Source organism: Tachysurus fulvidraco, chromosome 13 (genome assembly GCF_022655615.1).
Source record: "Tachysurus fulvidraco isolate hzauxx_2018 chromosome 13, HZAU_PFXX_2.0, whole genome shotgun sequence".
Lineage (NCBI taxonomy): Eukaryota > Metazoa > Chordata > Actinopteri > Siluriformes > Bagridae > Tachysurus > Tachysurus fulvidraco.
In genome coordinates, this window is record NC_062530.1 from 4,464,199 (window position 1) to 4,484,597 (window position 20,399).

Consider the following 20,399-nt stretch of genomic DNA (forward strand, 5'->3'; position numbering starts at 1 on the left):
GGCAGACTATGTTCATGAAAGCAAAATAAAAGTGAAGCTGCTGTAGAGCAGAGAGAGCAAAATCTGTCCGGCCCTTTAATGAGGGAGAGTTTGTCAAAAAGTGTATGGTCAAAGTTTGTGAAATGAACACCACTGATGTGTCTTTTATATCAAATTGAATTTCTTATGTGTTTGTAATAACAAGCTCTGGTTGTTCCAAATCCTGTGTTTAAGCAAAACTAAATATGTTTCCATATGAAAAAGGTTGAACATTACAAATTAGTTGCAATTCATTTTTCACTAAATATTCAGTTTGGCCCGTGACTTTATCTCAGTTTAATATTTTGGCCCACTGTGACTTTGAGTTTGACACCCCTGCTTTAGAGGAACCTAGTGAAGAACAGAAGAACCCTTTAGAGTTCTGAGACGATCCAGCTAGGATAAAGTCCCTGTTTAGAGAAGTCTGGATACTGTATCTATCCATCATCTATCATCTCAATGACTGTTAGCTTTCAGTGCTTAGATATTACTGAGTAGATCGCAGCGATATTCAGTGGTTATGGTTATGGGTTTTTCCTTCATCCGCAGTGGTGTTTCACGTTAGCACGTCTGATTAGCAGATGAGACATTTGTGGGACATCTGTTCACACGTTTCTGTTTTCGTACAAGCCACAACATCGCTTCACTAATCCGACAATAAAGAATGAATGACACGGAAATCTCTACAAAATCTTTTCAATGACTTCAATGTCTCCAGTCCATTATGTGGGCATAAACGCCCGCGATCGGCTGCGATAAAAAGTAGCTTTCTGTTCTAGTCCTGTTTCCACACCTGCCCTTTTATTCGTTTTCTGCCTCACTGTGTTCCTCTTTTCTGTGCTAGTTTGTCTGCTTGTGTCCAGGAATCGTCACATAATCTTAACCGGTCGAATCCGAGCTTCTAAGCTTTACTTTCCTTGCTTTCAAAATCATTTTTCTTGTTGTTTTGACATGTTTTTGCTCGTGTTTTGACCCCAGCACTGAACTTGGACTCTTGGACTCTTTCACAGCATGTTACATGTCCACAACAAAGGATCTGCTACAGAAGCCACGACGGGTCACGTATACAAAAAAAAAGAAATAAAGAAATAAAAAAAATAAAAAAAATGCAGTTGCAGAAATAGAACTGTTCTCCGGCTACAGTATTTTTTAAAGCCAGGTTCAGTCAGCTGAAGAACTTTACTTGGACTGCCACTTGTGTTGACCCCTGAATTTCGCTGACTGAAATGAAAGATTCGATGTTGAATTGCTGTTGAAGCATTACCGGATTAGCATTCATATCGGATACACGGTTAGCATCACGTTCGATTTTCTAAACGGAAACATTTGCAGTTAAATGAACAACGCATACAGGCGCAAACAAACTCACGTAAGCTCTGTGTTTTTCAGTCCTTTTCTCGAATTTGGGATTTCTTCACCATTCTTCATCCAGAAGCTTTCCCGGTGCGCAGTGTGAGCGGTGGTTAAGTTACACTGTAAGGTAACAGGGGGATTGTTTTCCTGTGGCTTTTTAGGCGGCAAAACTTCCTGATCAGAAGCATTGATCTTTGGCTCTGAAACGAAATCAAACCTGCGAGTTATTACAAAAGAGGTGAGAAATGAATATCCGAGACTCGTAACTGCTGGCTGTGATCTTCGTCACAGATAAAGGGTCCGTGTGTGCAGGTAGCTGCAATAAACCTTTCATTTTAAAACATAAAAAAAAAAAAAAAACTCAATGGAACGGAGAAGGATTACATCCTGTATGTTATTTATTTATTTATTTATTTATTTATTTATTTATTTATTTGTAATCATAAATTCTTTTAAAGCAAAGCCAACACGATTCACTACGACTTATTGTTTCATTATCTGCGATTACACTTACCTTCAGGCGTAAGAACATAATACAATGAGGAGAAAACTTTGCATGCAAGAGCCACCTCTGAATTAATACCGGAGCCTTTAGTCATAATGCATTAAATGTTTCATAATAAAACGGCAAAAAAAAACCAAAACACTTTCAGGGAAACGTAGCCGAATGATAGAATCAAATTCAATTCTATTCCAGTACTGTTTATTTTTACTTTAGCCGTATCTTTAAATACTCTCTTCAGGCATCAGTTGGCATTTCAATTCAATAAGCTGACACCAGTCCTTTTGTCTGTGCCCATGTATGGCTCCAGCTCCTCCTTCGTTATTCTGGGGCGGCCCTTCCATAGCAACTAGAATACCCAGAAGGAAGACAAAGGAGGATAGAGGAAGTAGGGGAGAGAGAGAGAGACATAATTTCTTCTCCTCGCTTGTACATTAAACCTCCTTGATCACTTGTGCTCTGGAGGAAAAGGGAGGGGATTAGGAGTGACTCCAATTAGCAATCCTAACACCTTCTGCTGGAGTTTGGCATGCCCAATAGCTGAAGGGAATCTATGTCTCTATGTCTCTATGTCTATGCCCTCCCCTTTCTGTCTCTCTCACTCTCTCTCTTAATCTCGCTTACTCCCCCCTCTTCGCTCTTCCTCCATCCCTCCTGGGTAGCATCAAAACACCTACTCGTATCTTAGCCCGTGTAACCGAGCACAAGCCATCAGCCTACGTACGCATACAAAACAAAACCAGTCAGATTACTTCATCCGATAGCGACAGCCAAAGCCGCTCGTGCTGATGCGATCCGGCAGCCTCATCAGAAGGTCATTTCTAGGACACCTGCTCCGAGGAAGAGACGATGGCAAATCGATAATTTTGATCCTATTACTTCCCTGAGAGATGGTTTTGCTTCCTCCACGACTCCACTGTGAAAACTTCAAAACATTTATTCAACAGTAGCCTCAATAAAAAGTACATAATAAAACAGACCCCATGTTCCTTCAAGACTCGGTGTCACCTCGATGAGCACTGATGGGAGCAGGGATTAGAAAAAGATAGCTGATTTGTTCGGACAGGAAGGTTACATCACGTTGACAGTGAAAGTACAAAGAAACTAAGACAAGACCAGCATGTATTTCGAACGCCGTCCCATGAACAAACTATACATTCTTTTCCATATGACTTCAGCATGTATAGCCTGCTATATACATGACATACTGTAATGCTTATGACATGTATATAATATGAAAACATTGACTCTCAGTAATGACAGAATATTTCCTTTTTCTTCGTCCCATTCGTTTTTTTTTTTTTTTTAAAGTATGTTTTTTAGAGGTACTCCCTGCACTCATATATGCTATATATAGATTATTTAGAGATGGTGCTTGAACTAGAAGTTCTTGTTAGTGTACAGGCAGCGTGATGGGACTTGCGCGCTGCTCCGATCGCATTATTAAGTACGTCTCTCAAGATTTCAGAGTATTAGCTGTCATGAGAGGGGGGGAGAAGGCAAGAACGAGGACTCCTCATTTTGTAAGCTCCCTGTAGTGCAGCGAAGAGATAAAGATGAACTTGACCAGCATTTTCCGCTGCTTCAGTGATCGGTTAGCTGAGCCGTCTACCAATTAATCAGACCAACAGTGATGGCCGCCGTGTTTGAAAGCAGCTTCAGGATATAATGTCATTACTGATTGGAAGGCAAACACTTACTGTAAAGAAGGCACAAGGCGGAGCACTGTATCCAAATATTGTTAAGATTTACAAATGAAAGAGTAGTGACAGCGCGTTTGCCGCCGCACAGATCGTCTTAGCTAGCAGCGGCTCTTCCTTGCGTCTTCTTTCGCTACCCACCGTTTCCTCACAGTACTAGTGCACAAAGAAAGATGTTAAAGACTTCAAAGCACCAAAAGACCTATGTATTACAGACAGGGCACATAATGTCAGGCTTTGAAGTAAATCTATGCAACCCAGAAAGGATATTAAAGAAAAAGACTATTTAGCAAGAAAGAAAGAAAGAAAGAAAGAATCCTAGCATCTAAATCCAAACGAACTAAAAAATTTTAAAAAATGAAGCTGATTTAATGACAAAACAATTGTATATTAAAGACACTAGACAAGGCAAGCGACATGGGAACATGCAGGGTGGACTGCTCGTAAGGTGAGGGAGGGCAGCATGAGGAAGAAAGGGGCAGACAGAGACTATGGCATTTGTCTGGGTTTGTGGTCTTCCACAACAAGAGGCTCAAGGGGTTCAGAAGGGGTTGGGGGGTGACTGTCAGTTCAAGACGGGCGAAGCTTTAGATTCTGTTTAAAAGAAGGCAATAGGAACATTTGAGTCAACTAGAATCAGAAAGATACTTTATACTTTAACAGAAGCCTCAACATTTTTAACCACCACCAAAAAAAAAATAAAAAATCTGTGCTCGATGTTGGGACTGTAGTGGGGCACTTTTTCATGCCACATAGCATCACAGTTTACAGTAAAAGCAACCAAAACAGAATTGACAGCAGCACAAGGATCTAGTAATAGATCTAACTCACTGTAGTAATCACAAGAACATTATAAAAAGAACAAATATTTCTCCTTGCTTTTTTTGTGTCATTTTATGTTTTTTGGCTTGATGTGGGGGCCATTTGGATGTGCTAAGGGATAAAGGTGAAGTTGGATCTATTAACTACAGCTACAGTTTGTAATCTATCTACTACAGCACAAGTATACCACTCACTCTGCAACACGGAAATGGTGGCCTGAGCTCGGATCCAGGTGATGGCAGGGTTTTGGCGCAGGTCGTTGCGGCGCGGGTCGTTACTGGCCCGGCATTCGTAGGTTCCGGAATCCTCGAGCGTGAGGCGTGTGACACCCAGCACGCTCACGCCGTTGGTGCCGTAGATGTTGGCGATGGAGACACGCCGCTTCCGGGCGCCGTCCCACAGCTGCTTGAAGGAGTCGGCGCGGTTTATCTCAGCGTACCACCACTGGATCTCCGGTGTGGGGTTACCAACCACGTCACAGTACAGCTCAAAGGTGTCTCCCGTGAGCTTTGTCTCAGACATGGGCGACTTCACAAACCCAGCTGGAGAGGAAGAGGGTTTCAAAGCGATGGAGATGGGGGAAGGGAGATGGGGGGAAGGGGTGGGGCAAAAGAGGAGTAAAGTTCAGGGTTCGGGGAGCAGGGATGGAAAAGGCCAAGGAATGCAGGGGGGAAATTAAAAGAAAATGGGTCAGTTTAAAAAAGACAGAAGAAGAATGATCAAAAGCAAATCAATAAGCAGCAAGGCCAAAATTATAAAAATATGTGGGAAAAAAACATTTTGGTTATAGTAAAAGACAATGATTAAAGATCAAAAAGGAGAATGTATTAGTGAAAAAAAACAAAAAACAAGTTAATGGACCCTTGGTAACTTTGGCGATTCGTCTCGCTTGCTAGAACATTGCTTTCAGTGCTTTCAACTGAGATAATAAGCTTTCCCAGCACTGATGCAAAAATAAAGCAGAAAGGCTCAATTATTTAATATAATCTATAGCAGTATCGACTGCTGGACTCCACTCCAGGAATTATAGGCGGAATCACACGGCGTTGGATAAACGTAGAATTTTACCATTTGATCTATATCACGGAAAAAAAAAAAAGATCAAGATGCCAAAATACATCCAACGTCTAAAGTGGAGCGTTGGAAATCGCAAAATAATTATTATACCCATCCTTCTACCATTTAATATCGCTCATTTCATTTTCAGTACAGTTAACAGGAAGTAAACAGATAAATAACACAGTGAAACATGAAACCTGCAGGAGGGAGAGGTGAGCTTTTATACACCAAGATAATATCTTCAATAAAATGATCCAAATGGGGATTAGTGATATGATATCCAGGGCTTTACTAATGAAAAGGTAAATCATATATATATATATATATAAATATATATATAAAGGGGGCAAGTTCTCATTGGTTCTTAGTGAGGTTGTGATGTCGGATTAATCTTGAAGCCTGTTTGAAGACAAACCATTTGGATCATTTAGATCCTGAAAAAAATCAAATAAAAAAAATGAAACCTCTTATATCAAGTCCAGACATAGTGGAATAGTGGAGTACTGAATAGAAAAAAAAATCCATCATAGCCACAATTTAATTTTCCTCATTGATACGCTGATCCTAACGATAAGACCCGAGTGTATAACGATGTTGTACGAGAGCACGTAACAAACTCATATCTCCACCGTAGAGTGAGCAAATTATTCCAGAACCAAGCTTTCTATTTTTGGAGATATGACGTGTCTGTTGCACACTGTGGAGCTTCTCAGTAGTTGTGTAGTGATATTTTAGTCACACAAGAACATTAGTTAGAACATTAGACCCCTGAGAATTTTTTGCTTTTCTCCTTTTCCCTGATTATCATATTGATCTGACTGAAGCATGAAACAGATTATTTTTTTTTTATTATTATTTTTTTTTTTTATTCGAGATTTGTAGCATAATAATGTCGAAAACGTACGTGATGTCATTTTTCTTCACTATCATAACCTCTATCGATGGGTTCTGACTTTCATTTCTCATACTCTAGAACTCATAACTATATATATTTCCTATCAGGTTCACTGCAGATACTGAATAATTCATGCTGGAAGATAAATGTCTGAATAATGAGCTGGGACTTGTTTTTTTTTACATTTTAAAAGAAAGAATAACATGTTTTATTCCTCGTATATATATATCTCTCTCACGACGATTGGCTAACAACGATCACAAATTTTATTTATCCCCAAAGCACCACATTTTGACACAATGACAGTTTTCGCATTTAGACGTAATCTATAAATGCATAGCTGCCATTTTAAACAGTATCTTTATTTCTTATGATTTCAGTCATGTTTTGGCATTAATTGGGGGGGGGGGGGTTGTCCAGTTTTTTTCCTTCCAACAGAATGAGCTGTAATAAAAAAGTCACTGGGTCATCTGGAGCTAGTCGCTGCTCAGTGTGATGCATCAGATCAGTGTATTGAACATCGGTGAAGATCCGATATGGTGATTTAATCGAATGCTGTCATTTTCTCTAACAGCTCAAAAGAGTCTCTCTGTGTCGAGCTTTTTAATCTAAGTCTGATGAGATCAGTTTAACTCTTTTTTTACCAGAGGCCTGTTTGGTCGTGTCCATGTTCAGTCTTGAATGTCTTTGTCATGTCTCACTCCACACTGGTGGTTAACATGAAGCTCATGTGAAAGTAGACACTCTTTACTTTTCAGCGCTTTAAGAATTTGTAATGTTTCGTAAATATTTCTGTTTCTACTCAGCTTACTAGTATCCATATATTCATTATAGAAAAGTTCCAGAGAAACGTTTTCACATCTAAGGGCCTTTTTACACCTGGTCACTTCATGTGTTGTCTCTGATCCGATAGCTATCTGATTTGTTAAAACTGTTCCATTTACATTAGGCCACATAAATGCGTCTCGGCGAATCGAATATCAATCTGATCTATTTACTCCCGCCCAATATGCAAATATATTTTACCTCATTTCCGGGGTAATTGAAATGGAACACGCTTTGGTGTATGCGGTTGCTACAAAAAAAACAGCATTTACTGTTTGCTGCATTTTCGCTGGCGGCAGAAGTGCATTTTAAGACCCAATGAGACGCCTGGGTGAAAGATCGGACCCAGCACCGGTGGGAAAACATATTTGTTTCTGGCGCGATGCACGACTCGCGATTGACGTACTTCCGTTTGGGAGGAGTATAGCGCTGACGTATGTGGCTTGAACAACCACATTCATTTACACCTGTCCAGTTTCATCTGAAATGCGTCCCAGACCACCTCCTGAAGTGGTTTGAGCGATCGGATTTATATATGTTTTGAAACCGTATTTAGACCTGGTCTTTTTACCATCGGATAGCTATCGGATCACAGAAAACGCATGAAGTGACCAGGTGTAAAAACCATCACATCCAACTCATTTCTTCTTTCTGAGGTGCTCCATGTGCTTCTTCATAAGCTCCTAAATATATATGCTACTGTATGTAGGTCATCCAACAGAAGGAGCAACAAACGTTTGACTCTAAAAGCCAAAGAGTCCTGAATCATTTTTATATCAGACTCACAGCCAGAAAACTATTTATTTGTTTATACTGATAGAAAATGTCCCATAAGTCGGTTTCCAGTCTGCCGGTGGAATGGAAACGATAGTGTACCAGTCAAAAGGGTTCAAGTCATCTCAGACTTCAAACCTTATATATATATACATATATACATAGAGTATATATAATATACTGGTCAGCTTATCTGCTGTCTGGAACATTTGTACACATAGACAGGGTTTACTATTTCAAATCGCTGTGCATCTCTTCAGCTTCATTAAATCCAACACCAAACAATTTCAGCGAAGTGCGTGCTGCTTATTAACACCTAAGTAACGAAAAGGAAAAAAATAATTACAGGAAAATTGGACACGGAGACAGCGGTGTATACATGTGTGTACTGAATACAAATACCCATAATGCAGTGCAACTCAACCGTAACTCTAACAAAGGTACTGTACACTGTTGCCTGTCATGTGACTCCTGGCATTTTTTTTTTGTAACTTATTCAAACTCAATAGTTATCAGATGCACAGAAAAGAAATGAGGTTGCGGAAGTCAAGTCGACTTTAAGATATCGGGAGAAGCTTGCGATTTATTAAATCTACTGCAGATTTGAGTCGAAACACGTTGCGTGATGTCACCAAAAACGTGTTCAGCCAAAGCCCACTTTGAGTCACGTACGTCAAACGTGGGTACAGCTATCATTTTATCAAAAGGTGTTTCTTAAAAAAAAAGAATAAAGAAAAGCTCTCTGTAAAAAGATGAACAGTTTTATACTGTAAAGCTATGTGCTCATTTTGTTTCCTTTGGTTTTGCAGATGAACTGATCAGATTTTGGGATTTATAAGAAGGTCAATGTGCACAGCAAGGTCAAATGTCTGAAATGTCTGAAATGATTTATCCTCAGTAGCCTTCCTTCCTGTTTGTCATGCAGAGATGTTACACTGATGTTACATGATCATGCTCGGGAACTCTAAGCTCATCTGGGATTTCCGTCAGTCCATCAATAGCAAATCATTCCTCCATAGCTCAAAAATCTAAATCTCATTAAATGTAGGAATGATCATGAGAGATGAGCCGAATACATTCTGGTGTTGGTTCAAACATGTTGGAGGCGTATTTTAAGGGTATATATTTTAACTGAGTAACAACAAACTCTAGGCTCTTCTTCTCAGCGTCTTCATTGACGCCATTGGTCTCCGGTTCTACAAGTTGGGTGTTTTTATCCTTTTTAACCCTAATCCTATTTTTGAGCCTCTTGCTTGAAAACCACATGCTCAATCTAAAATGTAGTACATCTCAAAAACCGCAAGGTATATTTGAATGATTCTGGTACTTAGAATAAGTATATATAGCAGTTTATATAACCATATTACTATTAAATTGGGGGGCACGGTGGCTTAGTGGTTAGCACGTTTGCCTCACACCTCCAGGGTTGGGGGTTCGATTCCCGCCTCCGCCTTGTGTGTGTGGAGTTTGCATGTTCTCCCCGTGTCTCGGGGGTTTCCTCCGGGTACTCCGGTTTCCTCCCCCAGTCCAAAGACATGCATGGTAGGTTGATTGGCATCTCTGGAAAAATTGTCTGTATTGTGTGATTTTGTGAGTGAATGAGAGTGTGTGTGTGCCCTGCAATGGGTTGGCACTCCGTCCAGGGTGTATCCTGCCTCGATGCCCGATGACGCCTGAGGTAGTTCGGATAAGCAGTAGAAAATAAATAAATAAATGAATGAATGATACTATTATATTGGTGTTTTTTTGGTTTTTTTTGAGCGCTCTCATCCTTATACCACTGTGATATTTTATTATACCGTTCTTCGTGTTCTTTTAGCTGCTTGGTGTTGAAATTGTGTTTTGTTTAGATGTAAACGGTCTAACAGCGGAGCTTCTTCCTGTACTTCTAATACGCTGCATGTATAAATACGTTCAGCCTTTGTAGGCTTCAGAAAGGATTTATAGGATTTATACAGTATATGGAAGGGGTTAAATGATTGATTAGCACAGCGATACAGTGAAACGCTTATATTTCCACACTAGATTATCGTCCTGTGAACATTTCAAAGCTTTTCGCCCCTAGTTCTATTCGATTCTACCAACGCCACAGTAATTCCTGCACTCTCAGCAAGAGCTTCAAAGTTTCAGACAGTACACATTTACAACTTTAACAGCACTGGGGAACATCATCACAATATAACTCATCATGTATAATTAATAAATATTATTTTGACCTGCTTTCCATGTGTAGGCAGATCTACCTGCAGATCGATCCGCTGTTATAGGAAAATGAATCAACCAATCAGAATGGAGAATTCAACAGCGCTGGGACAGAACTGTAATTATAGACTGAACCATAACTGAAATATAATTTTAAGTTAGATTAAAATCGTTCTGTAATTCCTGACGTTTCCGTTAAACGCTATTGAACAGAACGAGAACATTGTAGTTTGTAAGATTTGTCGGATTGTAATGAAGACACTGTCTGGATTTTGTCTACAGTAACAAGTTCAGAACAGGTAGATATCCGTTGACACAGTACTTTTAGAACTTTCTCTCCAATAAGAATGATCTCCGGGAGCTCCTAATTTAGCTTAAACATTTCTGACTAGTAATCTTATCTTAAGAGTGATTCAGGACCACTCAGTGATCTCAGAGCAACTCTGAACAAGGAAAATACAACAAACTATCATCTTAAAGAGGAGGCGGGGCTTAACCCTGTTACTAGGTAAGACACATTCTTTTGAAGACAGTGATTGGTTGTCCAATAAAAATAATACAGAAGTGCTTTTAAAATCTGGTCTATTATAAGCCTTCACTGTCTCTGTGTTAAGATATTTGAGTCTATATCGTGTTGGGATTGCGCTTGTGACCGATCTTATTAGAGATGTTCTAACATCTGTGTGTTATAAATGTAATAAATGTAAACATCTCTGACACAGAGCAGAAATGTCATAGAGACCAATTATATCATTTTTGTCGCTATGGCATTTCGGCTCTTGTTAGTGTATCTCTAAATGACATATATATATATATATATATATATATATATATATATATATATATATATATATATGAAGATGTTGGATATGTTGTATCTGATTGGTCACAAAATTAATCCCAACATGATATAATCTGTATATCACTATCATTATTTAATATTGTACACAATACGTTTCTCCTCCCTCTTCACCTTTCAGTCATTTTCTCCTCTGATAAAGAACCTCTTAATCCTCTTATTAAGTCCTCCTCACTACTCCTAACACTTTTTGACTTTAAGAGCTCCTTTAAGAGATGTTTTATGAAAAACTTTTAGCTTCACTCGGACCCTCTCTGTAATTTCAAGGGCAAACGTCCTACATTTCTAAGTCATTTCTTTCGAATTTCGTCACTAGGAGAAACTCTTTACACTTTCATGAATACGGACCCTGGACTATAACTCTAACTTAACTATACTTAACTTCACTATATGTCCAAAGATTCATGAAGACCTGACCATCTCACCCATGTGTTTGTTTGAACATCGCATTCTAGATACATTCCCCGTTTGCTGTTATGTTAACCTCCACAGTTCAGGTTAGGCTTTCCGCTGCATGCTAGAGCGTGGCTGGGCGGATTTGTGATCACTCAGTCATAAGAGCATTAGTAAGGTCAGGCACTGAGGTCAGGTGAGGAGATCGGGGGTTCAATCCAAATGCTTGTTTGGTGGGGTTGAGTCAGAGCCAGGGCTCTGTGTAGGACAATCAAGATCTTCACCTCCAAACTTAACACACATACTGTACTGTATGTCTTTATGGAACGCAAGAGCTTTGTGCACAGCTGCATTGTCATGCTAGTAACTGAGCCTGATTGTCCACAAACCTTTGGCCTTAGCGTGCAACTACACACTCAGTCTGCCCAGACAGCTGTATGATAAAATGCTCACTCAGCCTAGTTCCTTGTCTGGAGTATTTTAATAAGAGTTAGAATTACATTCCTACTATGGAGACATCTGCGTGTCGAGCTGTTCCCAGCCTGATGAACAGACTACTCCGTTAACACCATTTTCGTTGGAAAAAAAATAAAAACAAAACAAAATAATGATTTATCAGGACAGGCCCCAGCTGGCTTGGGCTTCCATTTGTCGCTAGTGTGATGAGGTTTTTATGTAGATGGATGTAGTCTAAAGAAAAAGAACAGCAAAGGGAATAACCTTGTCCTGCCATTAGTAAAAATAGCATCCGAGACCTCAAAAAGAGAAAAAGCCTCAAACAAAATTACACAGATGCAAAACTCAGTCATGTGTAAGTAGCAGTAGCAACACATTATAGCCCTGTTATTGTGTGTTCAGGAAAACTGAGGCCTTGGAGAGATGACCGTTGGCTATTTTGACACATCAGAGCCAATTATTGCCTAAAATTTGTGCACCTGGTCAGTGAACATTTCAATGATCTACTGGAAACGTTTCAATGCGGTTATGGAAACAAATGACCATCGAGAGTACGAAGATCCGACAGCATACAGTACCCCACGAGTCAGATCTGAGACGCCATGGCATGGGCTCCGCTCTCGTACTGTACCCCAGAAGGAAATAATAGTTGTCCTGAGAACAGCAGATCGCTTCACAAACCCTCGTGCTGCCTGTCAGTGGGCAGAATTACTGAAACCCAAATCATGTTCTTGCAACACAGGCTCCATTACTCCCTTTGGACTCCCTCTGGACTCCTCAGCAGTCCAATGTTTGTTTTTCTCAGTTATTTTTTTATTTTATGATGCTCACATGTAGACAGATCAAGACAGTTTTCTGACCGGTAAACTATTGTGTTTCATGTCAGAGCGACAGTTTGATATTTGTATAGAGAACCTATATAATAATAATAATAATAATAATAATAATAATAATAATAATAATAATAATAATAATAGCACTGGTGAGATTGTGTGCAATATGTCATCATCCCATTGTCCTATTGATTGACTGGATATATCAATCAATCAGTCAATCAATCAAGTAGTTTTCAGCAAAAAAAGAAATAAATGCATTGCAAATTTTGAAGGAAAACATTAAACTTTTATCCGTTATACGTCTATTACCGTTCAGCCATAACTGACTGATTTGTCCAACCTTACTATACTACTCCAATAATGGTTTGATCGGACCCACGTGATATGGGATGCTGTATCAGACCACGCAGACAATCGTCTGTATCCTGCATTAGTTAATTATAACAATTTGTTTTGGTATAAGACTTTAGAAAGTAGACTTTAGAAACACCAGGTTCTCGGTTTACTCTATACATTTGATTTTAATGTCACTTTCGAGGTACGCAGTTCCTGACCGGAGCCTGTGTTACGTACAATTTATCACCCCTCACATTTTCTTCAGCGATCAATAGAAAGGGAGCACGATGTGACCATCACTAACCACGTATTATTTAGGTGTCACTCGCTCTCAGCACAGCGGTGATGATGGGATTTTTAAACACCTCAATGTCACCGCTGGGATGAGAAACAGTCTGCCAACCCAAAATATCCAGACTACAGCAGTGCTGTGGTCAGAAACTGACACTGATGAGCTAGAGGATGACTAACACACTGTGTAGGGAAAAGATGCACACTGCACACCTACCTGTACATGGTGGACTAACAAGGAACGTAGGCGTGTCTGTTAACACCGCTTATGATTATACGCTCGTACTAGAAGCTGCACTAAAGGGTTAAATCTCGAGTCCGAGCCCAGTCGGTTAGTTTGCATGCCAGCTCACAGCCACTAGCTTTCAGGTGCCTCCGAGGATTATGGGATGTCACTTCCTGAGCTATAAACAACCTGGGCAGACCAAATATCTTAGACACTCCTGAGACACTCCATTTATATTTTACATTTACAGCATTTTGGCACATGCCCTTATCCAGAGAGACTTTACCTCATTTTAATACAACTGAGCAATGGAGTGTTTAGGGGCTTTATGGTTAAGGAACAGGGGCCCAGCACTGGCAACCGGGGATTCAAACTCACAACCTTCCGATCAGTAGCTTAACACCTTAACCACTAGACCGCCTAATCCCAAACATAAAGCAAATCATCCTCCATCCTACAGTAGGAAGGCCAGCCATCGAGTTATAAAGACGACTCTGTTGATGGACATGAGCTTCAGTACCACACACTCTCATTTCCAGTGGCATTTGATCCTTACTGTACGAGTTTCAAATGGCCAGACGAACACAATTGTGAAAGGAATTCTCTTCTTCCCATACGTAGGCTCACCAACACTAAAAATTAACCCTGGCGATATTTCTGCCTGCAGATAAAATTACAGTTGCTTAATTCCTGATAGAATGTGTCATTATTCCTTTAATTCTACACTGGATTTGAGTCACACCACCTCCCACTGAAAGCAATGAGAACAGAATGAAATTAAAATCTGCATGAGCTCGTGGAAACACGCTTTTAAATCCGATTATAGAAAAGCTACAGGTTTTTGCTAGATGCCAAACCACGTGTCATCAAAATGATACCATTTGTCTTTCATGTCATGTGACGTGCCTAAATTGAATTACGGTTGATCTAGCTATCAGCAAAGCTAACAATACTGCAATAGTCAAAGGTTTTACCAGCGGCATCGTGCGGGTTAGTCTGATTTGGTAAAAGAAATCTAATATAGACGTAAAATTTAGGTAAGATTCATCTTAATTATTATAATTAATCAGCCAGTAATGTGGCTGCATCACAATGCTTCAGAGTCACCCAGATACAGAGCAAGAGCTTGAGAAAATGATCAAACTTCAGAACGTGGAAAAATAATTGCCATCTCGGACACTCTGACTGAGCTGGATGTTGGTGCCAGATTTGAGCAATTTAGAAACTGATGATCTGCTGGGATTTTCACACATAACGTAAAACGTTATCTAGAGTTTAGACAAAATGGTGTGAAAAAAAAAAACAGAGGGCAAAGTAGAACAGCCAGATTGGATTGAGCGCTATAATCAGTCAAATATTTACATTTGCAGCATTTAGCAGACACCCTTTTCCAGAGGGACCCTTATCTCATTTTTTCATACAACTGAGCAATTGGTGGATGTAGGAATCGAACTCACGACCTTCCGATTCGTAGCTCAACACCTTAACCACTAGGCTACCACATCCCTAATAGCCACTCTTTACAACCATGGTGAGCAGAAAAGCACATTGAACCTTGAAGAGGACGAGCTATAAGAGCAGAGCATTACACTGGTCTCGGGACTCTGAGGGTACAGTGTGCACAGATTCATAAACTGGACAGTTTATTGAACATTTAAAAAAGTCACGAAAGGTGATATATATATATATATAATATATATATATATATATATATATATATATATATATATATATATATATATATACATACATACATACACACACAACCATCCAGCTTTCGGTAAATCTTGCATCCTGACCTGCATCTGCCTGGTTTCATCCATGATGCAACACGATCGGCCGATTGGATAATCGCATGAACGCAAAGGCGCACAGGCTTTAGCGCTACAGCTGCGAGTACATTTCGAGAAGCGAAAGGTTTAGGATATTTTAAAATCCTGCTGCATTCAGTTCCCAGATCGTGACTGACGACTCAGATTGATGTGCATCGCTGATTAGGCACAGAGACCTGTAATCACCTGAGCTGCAAATACGAATAGTGGCATCCCTGAAAATCATGCCTATCTTTAGTAATGATGTAAATCTCAAGCAGGAACACTAGGTACGATCTTATTTAAGCCTGGCAATACATTTGTAAATAAAATAGTAAATTTGCCACTGCCATACATGCTTTTTTTTCCTTTCAAGGTTGTTGCTTTGGGGGGAAAAAATTGTCAAATCCTGTTATATTTAGCCATGTTCCAGTAAGGCTTGTGAATGTGTAGAAAAATAAAAATAGGGAAACTGATGGACGTAGCCCAAGGTGACACTAAGTACCCAGAGTTTGGATAGGAGTAATCCTTTATTTCTGACACACAGGCCTCATGTTTTGAGATTCATTGTTTGCTGAAGATCAGGCAGAAAGGCATGCAACACGGTCTATTAACATTTAATGGACACGCTTTCACCGAAGAAATTTGTGGAGCCACAGTCCTGCGCTCCCGTGTCTCTGTTCTAAGAATAGAAACATGCGGCGAGATGGACCAAAGCTATTTACAGTCCTGCAGATATCTGTTGCTGAATCTGGCCCTCTGAGGGCCGTCCACGCACATCGAGTGGAACAGCCCTCACACGACTTCCCCCCGCCCCACACACGCTGATTAAACCATTTTCTACAACCAGCTTAATTCTGCAGCAAAGCTGTTTTATTAATAGGCCTCTCAGTTGATAATCGTTTGTGGGGAAGGAATGAGACAGCCAACATCACAGCTGCCACACACACACACACACACACACACACACACACGCATGACAATCTGAAACGTGGATAGAAATTAAAACTGTATGTCATGTACGATTCACGAGGGTGCGTAATAGGATCACTCTACCCACACTGCATATCTCAGCTCATGTGTAACAGACCAGATCGGGTCAGCTTTACAATCGCAACACTCCAGACGCTCAAGTAAGTCATCTTGAGACAGTCTGAATAGTTACAATACATTAGAATAATTTATTTATTCTGATAAATTATAATAAATAATATTAATGTCAAAATCTATAGAGCATACATGTGGGACTTCAAAGTGTGGTATGATTAAGTCATTTAAAACTGACATGTTGGAATGGAATAATGTCATAGGAAAGCATAGGGTAAAATAAAAGAAGAAAATGATGCCACACAAATGACAATAATGTGTAATAAAATGAAAACAGATCACAATATATACATTTAGGAGAAGTTTGAAATAGTCAAATAAAAATAAAATGAAGTTATGTACAAAAAAATATTATGCAAATTATTTCAATTCATTCCCAAATTATAGCATGGTTTATCGATCCCAGCTGGTTAATTGATGGCTGAGCATTCTTATCCAGGCATGCTTTCACACTAACACTTTGCTTTTTATTTATTTATTTATTATTTTATTTTTAGAGTATACTATACAATTGAAATTTTTGTATTTGTGTATATCCAGTATCTGTTAGCGGAGCTCCTACAAGAATTGCAGTTTTTCCACGTGTCAGCCGTGCAAACGACAAATAAAAGACTTTGCCTTTGACTAACGCTCGGTGAAGATGCTGGAGATCCTACAGTTCCTACTGTCCAACAGTTTAACGGTCATCGATCTGTGGAAAAACCACCTGAAATACAGTATTGCTAACAATCCTGCCAATCTTTTTTACAAGAACAGAGACAAAACCAGATTTAATCCCATTTGCTTTAGTATTTTAGGAAATATCCCAGCATGAACAGTGTTCTCTAGTAATACACTAGTGTGTTGAGGGAGAAAAAAAAATCTCCATAAACTTAAGTGCACATGCACACAAACGAATGCGGCTCAGTGTAAACACACGCATTAAGGAGAACAGGGATTCCGAATCGATTCCACTGATGCACACTCGAATGCAATTAATTTAAGACAACATGGCATTTGTTCCACTAGCTCGTGCACATAGCTGTATAAAGTGGAAATAATAGTGCACAGAATAGGGATTTCTCTCTGGCCCTGTTTAACTGTCTATAATGAGTTAATTCCCAATAAGTCGGATCTTCATTTAAAGATGAAAAAAATTATAATAATAATAATAATAATAATAATAATAATAATAATAATAATAAAGTGCATGAAGATCTAATGGAAAGAAAAATCCAAAAAGAATGATATGGGTATGCAATCAGAGCTCGAAGCCACAGAGGATGGTACAGTAACCTTTACATATTGAGCCTAGGAATAAGATGTGCACTGTTTTATCCTCCTGGAAAGCATCCTTTTATTCCTTACCGTTTTGAGACGACACATATTGTAGCATCACATTTCCGAGAAACACAGCGGTCGCCAGCATCGTCGCACACGGACACATTTCTGTGCAAATAATCTTTTAGGGGTCGAGGATGAAGTGAGCGGATCTTATAGGGCACCGATGAGGATGAGGATGCGCAAATGCGACCGTAGATGAGGGCCAAAAACACCCGGTCCAACGTCGATTAGCCAAATAAGCGCCGGATTCAAGCGATGCGGCTCCTGATGGAAGATGCGCATGGAAGCGGATAGCGAGCCATTTGAGATCGAGTCACTCACGGCATTGCAGTGGAAGGAAAAGCTTTCGGATGTCAGTCTGTCAGTGCGTGTGTGTGTGTGTGTGTGTGTGTGTGTGTGTGTGTGTGTGTGTGTGTGTGTGTGTGTGTGTGTGTGTGTGTGTGTGTGTAAGAGAGAGAGAGAGCGCGTGTGTCCCACTCAACACGCAGCGTGATTTGAGCGCGTAAACTCTGCGCCCATTTTACGCACAAGGACCTGCGCGCAAATCAGCCTGCCTTGGGTTCGATTATATCTCAATTACACACAATAGTCGCTTTTTTTCCTTTTCTTTTCTTTTCTTTTCTTTTCACTTAACAAACTATTGCTTTTCTAATATTCTTATTTTGCATTTGTGTACAAAAAGGTGAAACTGATGGACACATTTAATAAAAATGGTTTACATTTAATAAAAATATTATATGTATACTGTGTAAACTGCTCGGAAATGTATTCCATTGAAAAACAGAATAAATCTCTACACGAATGATGATGTGGAGATTTCCATACAGGCCCATGATCAAGGTGACCCTGTTGTACTCTGTAGATTTTGGGCTGTATTGAATGTTGCATGGACATTTTGGGTGTCATCTCACACCCTGCCTTCTACAGATGACCTTAAAGATGTGTGTAATGAGCTGTGAGTGAATTATGAAGGCGAAAATGACATTAAATATGTTCAAATCGTGTTAGTATTCCCCTGTCATGGCTCCCAGTCAGTCTTGTTTCATGCATTATAGCTTTTACATTCGTAATACGCCACCTGGTGGACAAGCGTAAATATCGCACTTTGCTAATGTGGGTAAAAATGGGTCACTAAGGCATTAAGGCCTTAAGGTATGTAATCTGTGACGAGACAGATGAAGTGAAGAGTTAATTAACTTAAAAAGAATTAAAATGTAATGATTATACCTGCAGATCAATGATAAATTATGTAATGTTTTGCCAAGCTAAATCCTTTACACGTGATTGGTTGGAAACGTTAGAAATGTCAGTGTGTTAAAACGAACAGGCCGTGGTACATATGGAAATAAATTGTACTCCTGATCGTGAACATTCAGTGCCGGCTGGTCGTGTTAGATAGACGTGAGGCTCTCTTATGAACTTGACAATGAAACCATCAGGATTAAGGATAGTTATTATATCATTATATCGCCAATTCCGTTACGCTCTCTGTGTTTCTGCTGAATACCAGCCATTTTAAACAGAACAGGTTTGTTATTTATCATTTTGTACAGATTGCTTTGGACACCGTGTGGCAAATTTCTTTAAAATATAACCTAGTTAACTAAGTGAAGAAACAAAAGTAAATAATGCACAGAATATGCTGCTGTATTTGACATGTGCATTTTGGATCACTGCTGATAAAGTGTTAGTGAGCTGGGCTGAAAAATCACTAATAAACTGCTTAAGTCTAGGCTCCAGGCTCACTCCTGGAAATCAGCCTCAAGTCTTCAGTGCATTCTGTGTATTTTTTTCTCTGCAGCCATTGGAGGTGGTGTTGCTGGTGCCCAAGATTCCGGATAATCTGATGTAAATGCCATAAACAAAGTGTCTTTTCATCTTTGACTCTCTTTCAACTCTGTACCAGCTGCCACTGTATGTATTACAAATGAATTACAATGCAATATATATCCTTCATTCTTGAAATCTGTATTAAAATGCTATATTATTACATACCTTTATGATTATACAGTACATTCTATACTACAGTAATACAGCAATGTTTGCTCATTCAGTGGAAATGCAAAATGTTTTTCTCTTCACGTTAAGCTCCGCCCACTACGACAACAGACGGACGAGGTTAACACGGCAACCTTACCAATAGGAACTTAACTGAAAATGTGTCCATTGCAAAGCGATGCTATTGTTGTTGTGTTTTTTAACATCTTTTAATGCAATTAGTTTGGGATTGGCATAGGAAGCAGAAAGCGATGTAACCTGGTTGATAAATGAACTGAAACGAGCTTCTAAAGGCCCAGGCTTTCGGCTTCATCTTCTCACAAGTCTGGAGAGAGAATACGATGTAGCTGGAGTTTACGTGTCAAATCAGTCCAGTGTGGAACCAGTCATTTTCCTTAGTCTTATTCATCATCATCCCACAGCATTCCAGACATCATGGCCTATGTGCTCATGCAGGGCTGCCAGGCTTCCTTTCTCCAGAACACGCCCGGCTCCAGCTTCATGCCCACTGTGGTGTGGCTCATCCTGCAGTACTTGGCAGTGACGGCCTGAGTGAAGAGAATGCCATGCTTCTGCAGCTGATGCTTCTCTCACAGAGGCTTGGCGTTGTGTC

At 39.7% G+C, this 20,399-nt stretch overlaps 2 protein-coding genes across 8 annotated transcripts in view; one reads left to right on the forward strand and one right to left on the reverse strand.

Moving 5' to 3' along the window:
- Nucleotides 1–18,208, reverse strand: part of nptnb (neuroplastin b) — a 35,300-nt gene extending 17,092 nt beyond the window's left edge. For 2 of the 4 annotated variants that reach the window (XM_027159367.2, XM_027159365.2), the window contains exons 1-3: nt 17,813–18,207; nt 4,590–4,937; nt 1,388–1,571 (exon numbers count right to left, since the gene is read on the reverse strand). In XM_027159367.2, coding sequence (XP_027015168.2) covers nt 1,388–1,571; nt 4,590–4,937; nt 17,813–17,891 — 611 coding nt within the window. In that variant the 5' untranslated portion in view covers nt 17,892–18,207. Of the gene's footprint in view, nt 1–1,387; nt 1,572–4,589; nt 4,938–17,812 lie in introns of all 4 variants that reach the window. The other 2 variants (XM_047822175.1, XM_027159368.2) reach the window with 2 other exon arrangements.
- Nucleotides 1–20,399, forward strand: part of rec114 (REC114 meiotic recombination protein) — a 68,212-nt gene that overhangs the window by 27,649 nt on the left and 20,164 nt on the right. Inside the window, exon 7 of one of the 4 annotated variants that reach the window (XM_027159372.2) lies at nt 19,590–19,782. The exons of the other annotated variants lie outside the window; for them this stretch is intronic. The gene's annotated coding sequence lies outside the window, so the exon portion shown is untranslated. Of the gene's footprint in view, nt 1–19,589; nt 19,783–20,399 lie in introns of those variants that run through there. 4 annotated transcript variants of the gene reach the window in all.